General features: G+C 46.1%; 1 protein-coding gene across 4 annotated transcripts in view; it reads right to left on the bottom strand.

Annotated features, from left to right (window-relative positions):
• Window positions 1-3,409: 3,409 nt before the first annotated feature.
• Window positions 3,410-16,116, bottom strand: part of ARMC8 (armadillo repeat containing 8) — a 101,940-nt gene continuing 89,233 nt past the window's right edge. For 2 of the 4 annotated variants that reach the window (XM_065942189.1, XM_065942190.1), the window contains 4 exons: window positions 14,842-14,937; window positions 10,560-10,632; window positions 9,129-9,222; window positions 3,410-5,200 (listed from right to left, as the gene is read on the bottom strand). In XM_065942189.1, coding sequence (XP_065798261.1) covers window positions 5,167-5,200; window positions 9,129-9,222; window positions 10,560-10,632; window positions 14,842-14,937 — 297 coding nt within the window. In that variant the 3' untranslated portion in view covers window positions 3,410-5,166. Of the gene's footprint in view, window positions 5,201-9,128; window positions 10,425-10,559; window positions 10,633-14,841; window positions 14,938-16,116 lie in introns of all 4 variants that reach the window. The other 2 variants (XR_010664160.1, XR_010664161.1) reach the window with 2 other exon arrangements.

The raw sequence follows: 16,116 nt of genomic DNA on the forward strand, positions 1-16,116 counted from the left end.
GTAGTTTGAACATTGTTTGGCATTGCCTTTCTTTGGGATTGGAATGAAAACTGACATTTTCCAGTCCTGTGGCCACTGCTGTGTCTTTCAAACTTACAGACATATTGAGTGCAGCACTTTCACAGCATCATCTTTTAGGATTTAAAATAGCTCAACTGGAATTCCATCACCTCCACTAGCCTTGTTCATAGTGATGCTTTCTAAGGCCCACTTGACTTCACATTCCAGGATGTCTGGCTCTAGTTGAGTGATCACACCATCATGGTTATCTGGGTCATGAAGATCTTTTTTGTATAGTTCTTCTGTGTATTCTTGCCACCTCTTCTTAGTAGCTTCTGCTTCTGTTATGTTCATACCATTTCTGTCCTTTATTGTGCCCATCTTTGCATGAAATATTCCCTTGGTATCTCTAATTTTCTTGAAGAGATCTCATTTTTCCCAATCTATTGTTTTCCTCTATTTTCTTTGCACTTATGGAGGAAGGCATTCTTATCTCTCCTTGCTATGCTTTGGAACTCTGCATTCAGATGGGTATATCTTTCCTTTTCTCCTTTGCCTTTAGCTTCTCTTCTTTTCTCAGCTATATGTAAGGTCTCCTCAGACAACTATTTTGCCTTTTTGCATTTATTTTTCTTGGGGATGGTCTTGATCACTGCCTCCTGTACAATGTTATGAACCTTTGTCCATTGTTCTTCAGGCACTCTGTCATCAGATCTAATCTCTTGAATCTATCTGTCACTTCCACTGTATAACTGTAAGGGATTTGATTTAAGTCATACCTGAATGGTCTGGTAGTTTTCCCTACTTTCTTCAACTTAAGTCTGAATTTGGCAATAAGGAATTCATGATCTGAGCCACAAGCTCCCGGTCTTGTTTTTTTGCTGACTATATAGAGCTTCTCCATCTTTGGCTGCAAAGAATATAATCAAATAACCAATCTGATTTTGATACTGACCATCTGGTGATGTACATGTAGAGTCTTGGTGTTTCCCATGACCTTGGGTCACCTCTGGATGGAAAGTTGGCTGTCCATCGTACTCGGCACCATCAGTACAGGCCCCGTGAGAACACTCAGTGGAGTGCCCCCTGACAGACTCTGTCAGGAAAGTTGACTCCGCCAAGGCAGACACCCCCAGACACAGAGCCCACCAAAGGGCTGTGCTCTGACCTTTGTGAGTGGTCTCAAGATGGGGCGGCTGGCTCTGTTGGTCTGGGCTCACCTCTGAGCTGGCTCCAGAGCCCCACACTTGGCCTTCCACACCACGGGTGCTGTTTGGCTCTGAATGAGCGGCTTGGGGTACACACAGTTGACAGCTATCTAGTGTCCTCAGAAGCTGGGATGCCAAGCTTCCATCACTGGAGAGAGGAGAGGTGAGAAATGGAGTGACCAAGGCCTCTGAAAGCAGGGGAGAGAAGAGCAGATGGAGGGACTGGCCCATGTCTGAAGGTGTCTGTGATGACCTTTCAGCCTTCCCAGGATGTGGCTGGGATGGCAGGGCTGGGATGGGGAAAGCAGGAGGACATAGGTGACAGGGCTGGGGTAGGAGGTGTGGTGACACACCCCTTCCTTCCATTACAAGGGGGCTTCTTTTCTCGGAGTCCAGACGGTTCCTGGCAGAAGGAATGAGGGTGGGGTGAAGAGAGAGGAAGAGAAGCTCCTGAAAGTGATGGAAATGTCTGCTCACCAACAGAGGAGGGAACTCCTTGGTAGATACCCTGGGCCTGCGGGATGGGCGCTGTTTTAGGTCTTAAGGCTTCTCCTGGGTGTGAGCACCCGACAGGGTGGAGGGCAGGCCTAGCCCCACTAAGCCAAGGAGGTGGCCTCACTGTCTCAGTGAGTCAGAGGGCTGACTGTCCAGCAGAGCCAAGGCCAAGGCCAGGAGCTGAAGGGATAGAGGGAGGAAGGCACGTGGGGGGCCACAGCATGGCTCCCTCAGCTTGCCCTGAAGCCAGGTCAGGATCAAAACCCTCCTCAGGTTGGGAATGGACACACGCCTCCGTCCCAGCACCCCGGGAGGTCAGTGCCAGGGGCAGGGCCAGGGCAGCACCAGCCCCACCCCAGGTGCCAAGGTCCCGGGACTTCTCTGCCAGCTCTCCAGCAGGATCAGGGGTCAGTCCCTGCTTTCCCAAGCCTCACCTCCAAGCTCCCCCTGTGGCAGGGGAACTGCCTCCCCCACCAACCACCTCACCATCTCCCCCTCACGCTCTAGGGCAGGCATCCTTGGCCTTCTCTCAGATTCTAGTGAGGCCAAGAGACAGGCGGTGTGTCCCTATGTTTCAGACACGAAGGAGGAGGGGAAGAAGGTGGCGCGCCAGAAATGCAGAGCGTCTGTGCAGGTGGTCATCTGCTAAGCTCCGGGCCTGAGTCCAGCGGGTGGTGGCGGGGAGTGGCATACAGAAAGAGGAGAGGAGAGGATGGAGGGGGAGCCCTGGGAGTGGGCACCTGTAAGCAGGAAAGGGGGCCACAGACGGCTGCAAAGGTTCCCGGAGGCCACAGTTACCCTAGGGCACTAGTCCTAGCTCTGAAATGCAGTCACTTCCCAGCCTCTCACTCATCAAGAATCCCAGGTTTTGAAAGCCAGTCCACATCATCTTCTAAGGTTTCCTATTGTTCTAGATATTTGGAAAACAGACTCCTTTTTAGAAGTTGCCATGCTTTTTTCTTGGCTTTTATTAGCATGTGTTAAAATCATATTATCCAAACACTACCAGAAGAACATGGTTTGTTCTGCATAAAGTGCTTAAGGAAAAAAAATGCAACTTATTAAATTGGACATTCTTTTCTAGTTCATAAATTTTGGGTTACAATCAGGGCACAAAAGGAGAAACAGAATGCAGTATTAGAGAGAGCGAGAAGCTTAGTTAAGAACTTGGGTGGAGACACAAGCCCATGTTCCATTCCCCCCACTTCCTTGCAGACAGAACACTGCATCTGCATAAAGCAGCAAACAGCTTTGTTTTAATAAATACATTTTCCTTCATTCAAATCAGAAAAGTTAATTATCATAAAGCACTTTTCCTCTGACCATCTGTTTATAGCCACAGGCAAGATTTATCCACAGAGTTTAAGTGTCAAAGTGTCATTTCATTGGACTTTCAGCTTTCTAATGCTATCTGGGTTCAAGATTGTCTCAGCAATTCATTATTGGTTTATTTATATTTACCTGGTACTTAAAAATACCAACTCTATAGTGTTTTGTGTTACAAATGCCAACCAAGGATATTTTCTCAGTACTAGAAATGTCAGTGAGTGGGACTAAATAAGGCTTTTATCCCCAGAACACTCCATTTTCTTTAAACTGGCTTCTGCACATTAGCACTCTGATGGTTGCACAAAACCCAAGTCCCTGTTGGGACAGATTTTTAAATCAGTAATGTTCTGAAAGAAAAAATACAACTTGGAAATCTCTGTGTTTGAATCTTGGGTGGTCATGTTGAGAACAGAAAAAAAAATGGCGTTAAATACATTTTAAAAACATTCATTTGCAATCAAACATATTTAAATCTTCCAAGGAAGGAGCAGGTTGGTGATGGAGTGGCTGCACCGCCGGCAGCTCCGTCAGGAATGGCAGGCGGGTTTGGGAGCCCATCGGGTGCACACACTCAGGGCAAGCTTCTGAGCAGACCCTGCTTCCTGGCCACGATGCCTCTGAACTTCTTATAGCCAAGGGAAAAGGAAGGTTGGTTGTACCTTCAAACAGTCAGGAGTAATCATGTTGAGTTCATCTTGAAGCTGACCCAGAAGGTGGAGCAGGTACCAAGCTAAGGGCTGCCAAAGGGCAAAGCAGTCCTGACTGGAAAAAGCTGTCTTCTTCGGTCCTCCCAAGGGAACCCCCTTCCCTTCTCTCAAACTTCAGTGCTTTGGGCTTCATGCAGGAAAAGATCTTAGCCACATCATTTACTAAAATTTCCATCTCACTTTACAAAAGCACACTGAATAGCAGTCCTGAGTGACAAGTATATAGAAGTTGCTGAGTACAGCCGAGAGAAAGCGGCTTTTCTGTTCTGCTTCTTCCTACAGATGCGTCTGCAGGCATTCTTTAGTTTCACAGTGATATATGCTGTTTCAGGAAGCACAAGGTGATTGGACTTTGTTTCCAGGAAGTGGTGACCTACTTCAGCTGGAGCACAAGTTTCCATGACTGGATCTAAATCCTGCCACCTACTGCTACACCGGTGACAGGGCTGAGGGCAGCTGGGAGGCTCCTGGTGCCCAGGTCCTGCCAAGTGTAGTCCACCAGTCATGGCTGGGTTTCCACTGTCAGTAGTTACATTTCCCTTTCATGTCTGTGTTTGTCGCCTCACTCCACTCCAACCTGTCCACCTGACTTGGAAGCCTGAGAGCTTATTGAATTAGGCTGAAAAGAGGCTCTGTACCTGCTGATATTGACGGCAGTAAGATGCTAGCTTACTATTTTGCACAGCACCATATGTCATGCCTGTTACTCAGGCCAACTATAGCCAACCTTTTCTTTTTCTTTTTAATTTTTTTTCTTTTTTTTCATTTTTTGTTTTTTTTTTATAAAGAAAATCTATGTAAGTTGAGGTTCAGAAATGCATATATTTTTTACTTACAAATATTTATCTGACCAAAATTCAACATAACTTTTATGGAACACTTAACAATTGTTTTGTTTTTAAAATAACATTTCATTCAAACTGTATATAATTCAGTATTTTTTTTTTTTTTATACAGCAAGCAATGCTTAAACCCTGGAAAATCTGTAGAAAAGAGATTTTCACACAAAATAAGAAAAGAAAACTCTGAGGTATCCCTCACACACACACATATTCATTCATTCTTACCTTCGTCCACACACGCGCGCTCACACACACACATAAACACATCCATTCTCACTCACAAAGTGGCTGCAGCATAGGCAAAAAACTGTAGGTCCAAAGGAAAATAATTGATTGTTCTAATAAAGAGTCCAGGTAGCTCAGAAAGAAACAAAACAAAACACAATAGTCCTCTGAGAAAATTACTATCTCAAAAAAAAATGTTCTCAAGATGAATTTGAGATCTAAGCCTACCAAATTGCTTTTGCAAAACAGCTCCCTGCAGTCCAAGGTGACTTGTGCAAATAGAAGGAATCAAATGAGGCTAGTTCCTGTACTTCCTTTAACAAGGATGTGGGATGCCCACAGGTGCCCAGGGTGTTCTCATCACGCCAGGTACTGCTGCAGCGCTGTCTTTGCCCTGGAATCATAGAGTTTCTGTTAGCCATCATCTCAGAAGTATAATCAAGGCTCAAAGATGGCAGCTGGGGAAGTAAAAAAATAGGTTCCCCCAAGGGAACTGGGGTGAGCCCAGCGGAATGCCTACTATATAAGGGACAAAGATCTGTGGTCAGCACACTGCAAACTCATGCTGGCTACATCCCCTTCCTGTGGTCCTGCTCTCGTCCTTACAGCTGCTGCAACTCAGACAATCTATAGTTCTCCTTTGTCAAACCTGACCCAGGCAGGGGTGAGGAGGTGCTGATTAGAAAGTGCGTGGGAGGGGCCAAGAGCTCAGGGGATGAGGCTGTCATATGGCTCAAAACTGAAGTAGGGAGGTTACGATTTTATCCTGTCCACAACACTGACTGATGTGGGTTGTTATGGTGATTGGGGAAGGTAGGTAGTTGAAGAGGAAACTCTGTAACGTAGGCCATGCCTTAACCTGTCCTGATCCTTGCAGAAGTGCCTTCCTTTGAGCTGGCACTGAGAAGGCCTCCTTTACTCTCCCATCATGCACTTGGTCAAGGCTGCAACTGTGGAAGTCAGGTTTTAGCAATGGTCTCTTTCCCCTTCAAAGTTATGGGAAGAAAAGGCTAAGATTTTCTGTCACTATTAGCTGTATACCAAAGCAGACAGGGCATGCAAAAGCAGGACTCAAGCAATTTCTTTGGTTTAGTAATTGATACAATCCATAGTCTTAAAAGAGGTCAGCTCAGGGATACTCCTGTAATTATTTAAGACTCTATAAAGATGACTGTTGCAAGCAGTCCAATCCATTAGAATAGAAAGCTCCACAGAAACCGTTCCAGGTTATGAGCGAGTTGGGTTCTATGAGGTCATTTTCATAGGAAACGGTTTCTGAATAATGCCACAGGCTACCTTTCACTGGCCATAGCTTCACAAACCGAGGCCCTCTGAGCCTGGGGTGGAGAGGTCTAGCTGGCAATAGGTGCACATCTGTTAAGTGTCTGAAAGTCTAAAGGTCACACAGCCTTGAAGACAGAAAGGACCTTAGAGAGGTTGCTGTTAGGTCATAGACTGTGCCGTGCTGGGAATGTCTACGTGAGGGTCTTGATCAAAATTCTGCATTACTCTTTAAAACTACCAAATCAGATCCTTGTGGGTCTTTCTAAGGGTTTGGCTATGTTTGGTTATATTGGACCTCAGAGACTGTGCCCTCCTGATCTTTCTGCTACCTATTACTATCTAAGGAGTCTTTCCAATGGATGGCTTTAAGGCAAGGTCACCTTTCCTTAAATGGACTGAGGTAGAGTAGCTTGGACCTTGATTCTCTTCATGGGGTTTAAGAAATGTTGACAACGTATGCGCCAGGCAGATTTTGGGCAACAATACTAGATTGGTCTAAGTAATGTTAGGCCAGAGCTTAAACCTACCCCACTTCATGCTGGTGAGGTCTCTTTTCAGGTCGTTCCAGAGAGGGTTTTAAGCAGAACTATTTTAATTTCTGAACAAACACAAGAAAAAACCCTGGGAACAGCCTGTCTCTTGGCCAGAAAAGATGGGCTGACAGAGTTTGCTACTGCTGCTGTGGAGGCGGAGGTTCCCGCTCTCAAGGTGGAGCTCAAATCCCGCCTTCAGCATGCACCGCCCTGACTTCAATGTGCCTTCGATGGGACACTCGTCTGAGCAGCAGCCTGGGGATCTGTCTTCTTTAACCCCCTGGAGAGCAAGCTTCAGGGAAGCAGGAGCCTGGCTCTGTGTGCTCCATCTGGCCCAGCTGTCTACTTGAGGAGCCGTTAAACAAGTGCCTCTTCCTTCCCCTGGAGCAGATGAGCAAGCTGACAGCCGTGACACAGTTTGGTGTGTTTTCTTGGTGCTACGGGAGCACGGAGGGGTCCCTAGCAAAGTCTGGGGGCCAGGGTGGAGAATGGATCCAGCAAGACTTTTCCACAGAGGTGACAACCTGATTTGAAGGATGGATGGTCACTGTCCAGGCATTCTCTGCCTTTGTTTTCAGGACACCTATGTGCCCAGGTCTCTGCCTCTTCCAGTGGTTGTTCTTTCTGACCTTTTGCTGGACGTTTTTCATTCTCTTCTAAGTGCTGGGGTGGAGGTGGGTTATTCCAGTCCATTGTCCTTAGCCCTTCTGTCTTCTCTCCTCTTGTTTATTCTCCCTAGGTGATTCAGGCAGCTCCATGGTAGATATACCATCCCAATTCATATCTTCAGCCCCTCTCCTCTGAGTCCCATGGACAGCTAATAGCATCCAAAAGCTGTCACACCAAATGACAACTCTTGATTCTCCAAGACTTGATTATCCTTCTCTTCTGTTCTTCTTGGCATCTTGGCAAATGATTATCTTGGTAGACCTCTATTCAGTTGCTCAGGCTAAAACTAGGCATTTTTCCTTTCCTCTCTTTAACATCCTACATCAAATCCATGAGCAAATCTGTTGGCTTTGCCTTTATATTAAATCTTGAATCCAACCACTTCTCAATACTCCCACCACTACCCCCCTCCCTTCTCACCTAACACAGCTGCAACAGCCTTGACTGGTCTCCCTGCTTCCATTCCTGCTCTACTGCGAACCATTCTCCACAGTTACCAGAACCAGCTTCTAAAAATTCACATCAGATACTGTCTCTTCCATTCAAAACCCTCCATGACCTCCTGTTAAACTCTGCATAAAAGCAAAAGTTCACACTACAGCCTACAAGGCTCTTACTGCCTCCCTGCATCCACTTCCTCTCATTCTCCTGCCCATTTATTTTTCCCCAGTCCCACTGGTCTTCTTGCTGTTTCTTGAATGCTCAAGCTTATTCCTGCCTCAGGACCTTGAACCCACTGTCCCATAGTCTGGAATACTATTCTTCTAAACATCTGCTGGACAGATCCTCTTATTTCACCCAGGTCTTAGATCAAATGTCACATCCTTAGAGAGGCTTTTACTGACTAATCTATATGACAAGAAACTTTCTTACTTTCCATCCCCTCATCTTGGTTATACTTTCAGTACCTCTCATTATCTATGATCACATTACATATTCATTTGCTTATTGTCTGTCTTCTGTACTAGAACGTAAGTTCCATGAGGGCAAGGCCTTCATCAATTTTATTCACCCTTGTATCTTTGAGGGCTGAAGCAATGCCTGGCAGAGGTCAGTATTAAAAAAAACAGTACTTGCTGAATGAATGGGAAGTCAGAGGAGAGAGGACTGGGATGGCAAATCTGGTGGAACAGAATGTGTAAACATATGAAGGTGTGATCCTCTAAGAGGGCAGGTGTGACTGGAGCAGAGTAGACATGGGGGCAGGGGAGCATGAGGAAGGCAGGGCCAGACCACGGAGCACTCTGAGACCTGCTCAAGAGTCTGCAAGATGAAAGTGAGCTGGAAAGTGAAGGCTGTATTATAAGAAGTGTTCACAGCCAGGAAAAACATTCTTGGCTATCTAGAGGTTAGAGGGGTCTCAGACTGTGACTCTCACCTCCTCTAGTAAACGGTGAACTCACTAAGGACAGGGACTCCCTACTGGTCACAGCTGGGAGCAAGGCTGGGCTGGCACAAGGCAGGCACTTAGTGAGGTTCTGAGCTAATGAATGCTTTTATAACTAGCCCTCATTTCTGCTCTCCAAAAAACCACATGCATTTCTATTCTAAGGATCAAGAGACTGTAAGGGAATGGCCTCAGGATCCTTTCCAAATTCCCATTATGGTGGCCCAGGCTCACATTCATTCATAGTGAGATGAAAATCTTTAATAATCTGCCAATTATTGGTTTATCTCTTACTCAGATGTCACAGTTGGCTCACAGATTACTAAAAAGGGAAGCCAAGAATCTAAAAGACTTTTGAGTTTGATCCTGTGGCTTACTAAGCAATTTAAACTTTTTTATCAAAGAATTCAACATACCCCAAAGCAAGGACCTTTAACTTTGATACTCACTTGTCACAAAGGTTTGAATCTGGTGACTGACTCAGTTTGTGTAGAATATCTACGATGCCCATGTCTCGTAATTTATCCTGGCGTTCTTGTGAGCCTGAGAGATGAAAGCTAGCATGTTACTGGGAACATTACCCAGGCCATTGCTCTTTTTAATGTACAGCCAATAGTCTGGAGCCTTACCAGTGTTCTTGCTCCCTCCATCCCCGCCAAACTGGCTCCCCCCAATGTAACCCAATCTCCTCGTGCTGGGATTCTCCAACAGTGTTCTAACTGGTCAACTGGCCTCTTGGCCCCTCCTCCCTGGGTTCTGCTGCTGGATCAGTTTCTCCACAGACCACAGGGTCAAGATCAGAGTCTTCAGCTGGACACAAGGCCCTGTCATCAGGCCTCATCTTCATCACTTTTTTTCTGGACAGACTTAGCCAGGCCCTTCCTACTTCAAACCAGTCTCGTTTCCCACCCCTCTCTATTCCGTCCCACTTTCCTCTGATTCCCCAGCACTTCCTGCTGCCTCTCAGACCATGGCAGCTCCAACTCCACACTGCTTTGTCCTGTCTTCCAACTAGATTAGCACCTCCTTGAGGGCAGCTTGTTTCCCTGGCACCTGCGCTGGCATGTGGTCTCTTGGCCTGCACACTGAATCCAGCTAAGTGTAATTCCTCCAGATTCTCTCCTCCTCACTGAGGAGCCCACAGTGACTCTCTCATGCACTGACCTCCCAGAGACTCAGTGAAGCAGAATCTCCAGCTATGCCCAGAAATCTGCATTCCACAAAGTCCCTCAGGTGATGCTCATGCGGCCAATCCAACACTGAGGCCCACTGCACTCCTCACTACCTTGGCTGTTCATTGGAATCACATGGGGAATTTTAAAAAACCACTTATGTCTGGAGCCCACTCCCAGAGATTCTGATTTAATTGGCTGATGCAAAAATCTCTGGGTGATTCTGATGCAGTCAAGGTAAAGTGCTATAGAGGCTTCCTCACACACTGGTCGCCTCACCAGGCACAGTATAGTTCTCCCTTCTCACCAACCACCCTCTTCTCCATTAAGCTTACCTGCATGTGGTCCTTCGATGTGCTTCCCCTGCACACAGTGAAAGGTCAACCCTCCCGCCCACTCTCACCTCTCATCTTCTTCAAGTGCATCTCACCATCCTCCTCCTCAGCTGTCTCAAGGGCAAGGGCTGTCACTTCTCTAGGGTCTCCTCCAATCCCCACGCTCAGTACTCTGGAACAGTGCTGACTCCAAGGTGGGGGCTCAATGTTAGCTAAGCCAGCAGATTCTCATTCATACCTAGGAGACTTTGTTGGGTGCTTAGGGCCCAATGAGTGGTGCCTCTACCCAGGATTTTGGAGCAGCTGATGCTGTCCCTGTTTGACACCTTCCTCTCCATAATTTTTTTCAGAACAAATCTCACCCATCTCTTACCTTCCTCTTCATTCCATACGAGGTTTGATATACAAAACATAGCGGCAAGCTGCAATTTGACATGTGAATGACCCTATTTGATGCAGAAACAGAAAAAAAAAAAAAAAAAAGGAGGTACTCTCATTTGAGGTAATTTTTTGTATCATACCACAGGCTATTCCAATAGCCTAAAAGTCTGAAGCAGGGGCCTCAAATCCAAATGTCTTGAGGGGTACAAAGTTAGTGCTAATGGGTGAACAGGTTGGGCTAAAGACAACAGAGAGGGGTGGGAAATTTGTACACCAGGGAGTGAAGGCTTGCCAGGACTCCACTCTCAAATTTTAGAGACCCTCTGGCTGGCCAAACAAAACACCTCAAGGGCCACAGGTGCAGTCTGCAAAACTCAACCCATGCACACAGGAACACTGGCCTAGGACAAGTCTATGCTTTTGACTATTCTCTGTCTACATCAGGAAGCGTTCAGGGAAAATAAACTAGATGGATGTGCACCTAATATTTATCCCATTGGCTACTGATTATCTGATTCAAATTGCTCCTGTTTCTCTAGGAACAGCATAAAAAACTTGACTGGGTTTCTACTATTCTTAAGGAGGCTCCTTATTCTTCTAAAACACACTCTCATTTATTTCTCTTCATGTACTGAAAGTACAACCATTTTTGCTGAAGTTATTATTTATCCACATAGGGTGCTTTTTCTTAAATGAAAGAGGACCCTAAACATCTTTACAGATGATTTTTTGGCTGCACCATGTGGCATGTGGGATGTTAGTTCCCTGGCCAGAGGTCAAATCTGCACCCTACAGTGGACACATGGAGTCCTTCCCTGGACTGCCAGGGAAGTTCATACAGATGATTTTTCAATTGGCCAATTAAAAAAATAAAGTTCTCATTACATTTAAATAACTCATGCATATCTGGGAAATACCATGACACAATAAATGCTCAACAGTTTCTTGAAGGCCGGGACAGACTCTTCTTGCCATGTAAAACTGTATCTGAACTAAGCAGAGACAAAGGATGCGGTTTCCTTCATCAGAATTCTATGGCTGGTGATTCTTTTTCCCTCCTACCTGCCAAGGCTTTTACAGAGCTGTCCAGTTTGGGCTCCATTAAGACAAAACAGAACAAAATGCACCATCTACTCCCAGCATCAGGCCATGAATGAATATTTGTTGAATAAACAAACTTATTTATATTGCAACACTAAGTATTACATCCAGCACTCACTCAGTGAATTTTTTTTGAGAAAACAAATTGTTTGATAGAGAAAACTGAAGGGTGAAGTTTTCACTAATTTTAAGTGAAACATACAGAAAAGATCTCTTTAAAGGAGGCAATACTTTTGCAGAGGAAGAATAAAAAATAGGAAGGTGCCAGGTATACAAAGATCAAGAGGCGCCGAGAAGAAGGGAAAGTTCCTGAAACGGTTTGCAGTAAGAAGAAATTGTAAAGCTGTGCATATTGAGAAGGAAAAGCAGAGTAAAATGTGGAGAAGCAGGCATGGCTAACTGTGGGTTCCTGTAGGCCAGAGTCAGGATGGATTTCACTGAGCTGACAGGAAGCCCTGAAGGATTTAAGCAGTGGAGGGCACCACATCTGATTTACATTTTTAGAAGATCATCCGGGCTGAAGGGATTGGAATGATAGTGCAGAGGTGTCTAGGAGGCTGTTATGGTCAACAGGGCACGAGAGGCTGTGGCCTGAACTAGGGTGAGGGTTGTGGTGACAGAAAAAAGTCAACAGCATACAGATTGGTCTTGGGGAAGGGTAACAGGACCTACTGACAAACTGGATTAATGGGGTGAAGGAGCTGGAGAAATCAAGATTGACTCCTAGATGTGAGCAACAGCGTGTAGATGGCAGAGCCACTATTCTGAGACAGAAAAGGTCAGGATGGGGAAATTCAGGTTTAGGGGAGATACTTAAGAACTGATTTTTAAGCATCAATGTCAAGAGGCTTCAGACAGCCACATGGAGATGTGGAGGAGGTAGGAGGATATGTGAGTTTGGTGCTCCGAAGAGAGGTCTAGGTTAGAGGTGTACCCCCCATGTGGCCCTTGGATCTTGCTCCCCTCATGAAGAAAAGAACCAGCATTTGTAAAACTGCAGACACCATCAGAGTAGCTTCTTGTCAAGGCTTCTGAAGGTCATGCTGTTGTGTCTTACGTTGCTTGGTATCAACGTAAATACTGTAATGACTATAACACTATAATGACAGTGTAAAAACTATAATGTAAAAACTGTAATGACTAGTCTATCAGAACTGACTACTGAACTGGGGCCCAGAAACCAAACAAAGAATAGAGATGACAGTAAAAGCCATGGGAGTGGATGAGGTTCCCTAAACCAGTGGTTCTCAACTCTGGTTAAATGTAAGAACTACTTGGGGGACTTTAAAAAAACATTGATGCCCAGGCTACACCCCAGAACTATTAAATCAGAATCTTGTAAGGAAAGAGGCAGAACAACAGTCTTTGCAAGCTCCCTCCACTATGCAACAGAGGTACTGAACCGTCAATCTCAGGACCATATGAGGAAGAGAAGAGAAGAGGGTCCAGGGTTAAGAAACGAGGCATAATGTCATGGAAGCCAGGGGAAAAGAAGGTTTCCAGGAGGAGGAAACAGCCAGCTGAGTTGAAATCTGCTGTGAGTGAGGTAAGATGAGGAAAGAAAACTAGCGTTGGACTTGGCATCATGGAGTCAGTGGTGACGTTAACCAGAACAGTTTGAGTTGAGCAATGGGGGTGGAGGCCAGAGGAAGAGGACTAGAGAGTGAATTTAGAGGTGAGGAAGGAGGGAGCACATTCAGAAGATGCTCTTGAGAAGTCTGGCTCTGAACAGCAGCAGAGAGACAGGTGTCCTTGATGGGCGTGGGAAGTCCAGAGAAACCTTTACGGCGATCCTACGTGGATCTGGTATTGGAAAGGTGGTGGAGTCCCTGGTTGAAGTTGTACTTTTCCATCAAACACTTACCAAGCATAAAGGCTAGGCACTGTACAAGGTGATAGATATACAACTGTACATAGAACTGACACAATCCTTGCCCTCGTGAAGCTTATGCTCAGTAGGTTCACTAACAAACAACTGTAAAGGGTGATAATTGAGCTACCTGCTCTGAAGGGAACAGAATGCAGTAACAAAGAATAACCTGTGCAGACAAGAGTCCAGGAGGAAGTGTCAGCTGAGCTAAGATTCAACAGATGAGAAGGCACCCCATGAAGGAATGGGGAGAAGAATGCTCCAGGCGGAGGGGCGGGCATGTGTGATAGGGCAGTCCTGAGGCAGGAAAGAACATGCACAGCCTCTCTGAAGAACAAAAAGAGGCCACACTAGTGAACAAAGGTATGAGGGGAAAGAAAGGAGCTGGGGGCACAGATGAGCCAGGTCATGTAGGTCTTCACAGACAGCAAAAGGTGGGGGGAGGATGGATTTTATTCAAGGTGCAACAGGGAACCACTGAAGGACTTTGGCTTCTATTTCCTTCATAAAACAAAAGGTGAGGTCACCCCCAGGAGTGATGATGGAGAGAGGAGGTAAGGTCAAAAGAATGAGAAGGTCTAAGAGCCCATTCTTGTGGAGAACGGAGGTCCCAGCGTGCTGGAGAAGCAGAGGGGAACACCAGGCAGTGCAGAGTGCACACGTGGGTGTGAATTTAAGAAACCAGTCCGTCTGGTTTTGTGCCTTTCTGTATGGTTGTTAACTCTGCCAGGCAGGCAAAGAGAAGACAGGTTCATCCACAGTTAGGGTTTCTCTAGGGGACACTGACAGAATAAAGAGAGGAAGCATGTCTAACTTCCAGATTTTGGCAAGGGGCAGTTTCTGGTGATGACAAGATCCCGCGTAAGGCTTTGGCAGTACATAGCTGAGGTGTCTACAAGTAGGTAACAGATTATAATTGAAAGCAAACTGGTCAAAGAACAAGAGCCAGAGGTACCAGAAACTAGAGGGTTCATCTGCACAGGATTGAAGCTTTGAGATGGAAGACAGGATTAGGGGCACTGAGAGAAGGCCAAGGGCCCAAGTTCTTCACTGTGTAAGAAGGGTGCAATCAGATGACAGGGTGAAAAAAGGGGTGACGAGCGGGAACCCTGCCCAGTGGTGCAAGCCTCAAGGGCTTGATGGTGTTTCATTTTTCAGGATGGAAGAGGATTTCTGGAATTGGTTACAGAGGAGTCTATTCTTTGTTTAATTTCTGCACAATTTGTTTTGAGCTAGCAGTGCCACCCATCCTCACCTTCTAATGTGCAGCTAGTTTAGAGTCATGCAAGGGACAAAGGCCTACCATATAATACTTAATTTTCTGTAGGATGTCATCATTGGTCATAATAAGTTCTTTTGCCGTTGTCCCATCTGCTATGTTGGCTAAGATGCACAGTGTCTGGAAAAGAACAAAGGGCGGGAGGTCAGGAAAGTTCTGAAGTCCCCAGACTCAAGCTCTTTCAAGAACCTGGGCAATTTCCCACCTGCAGTAGACGTTCCTGATTCTCACACGTTCCCCTCTAAATGCCCCGATTTCTCATCCCCTAAAGACACTGCTGAGAGAAGTAACCACACCTAAGAAAAGTCTGCCTTAGGTAGACGAGAACCCAAATGTTTCAGAGGCTTCTTTCTGGGCATAAGCCATCACTGTTAGGCAAAGGCAGCTATGGTAATGTTATCACATAAATCAAAGGGAAAATGTAATTGATTATTATTTTCTTGAAAATTTCATTTTTTAAGAGGCACTCTTAGGGTACTAACCCACAAGGTTTCTTCAAAGCGGTAGTCTCTTGGGTAGAAGTTTTTAAGTGTTGTAACTCCCTCTACCCCTCCTTTCAGATGCCACTTGTTTCCAAGCCCATGATCTTCTGGATAAAGGCCTGACCCTGTCCACTAGCCTCATGAGATGAGGACCTCTTGACTTTTTGGAATCCTACCGGAGGAACAGAAAGGGAAGCAAAATATGCGCAGGAGCGGGTTGGCCTAATGTGGAGGGTGGAGGGGGCCTGTGCCAGCTGGCACTCTTGAGGACACTGCCCACCCTGGTACTGGAAGAAGAGCCTGCTCTTGTCAGCTGCTACAGCCTCACAGCCAGACCAGCAGGTGGCAGGATTAAGGTAAAGGTGAAGGGCCTGTGGCAGGGATACTGAGCCAGTGCCAGCCCCAGCAATTCCACAAACACTGGCTGAGCACCTGTAACGTGCCTGAACTCGGCCCACTCCACTGGGCAACAGGCTGACTTAGGAACAGGACACACCCCCAACTCCAAAGGCAAACACAGTTACATTTCACTGTGGCGCAACTGAGGTGAACACAGGACTGAGAAAGCACTAAGTCTATCTGTGACGACACGAGGGCAGGGGAGGGCAGGGGGGGAAGCGACGCCAAGTCCATGAGCACAGTAAGGAATCACTCAGAGACAAGGGACAAGATGTGGGGATGGGGTCTGAATTCAGATACATTTTCTCCAATTTTAACCTCTTTTTTTGCTAGACTTTAGTTAGTTAAGCTTACAGTTATAGCTAATTGAGGAGGATGTTTTCTTCCTATGGCCCAAACCCTCAGATATCTTAAAGGG

This window comes from Muntiacus reevesi, chromosome 8 (assembly GCF_963930625.1).
Source record: "Muntiacus reevesi chromosome 8, mMunRee1.1, whole genome shotgun sequence".
In the NCBI taxonomy this organism is placed as follows: domain Eukaryota; kingdom Metazoa; phylum Chordata; class Mammalia; order Artiodactyla; family Cervidae; genus Muntiacus; species Muntiacus reevesi.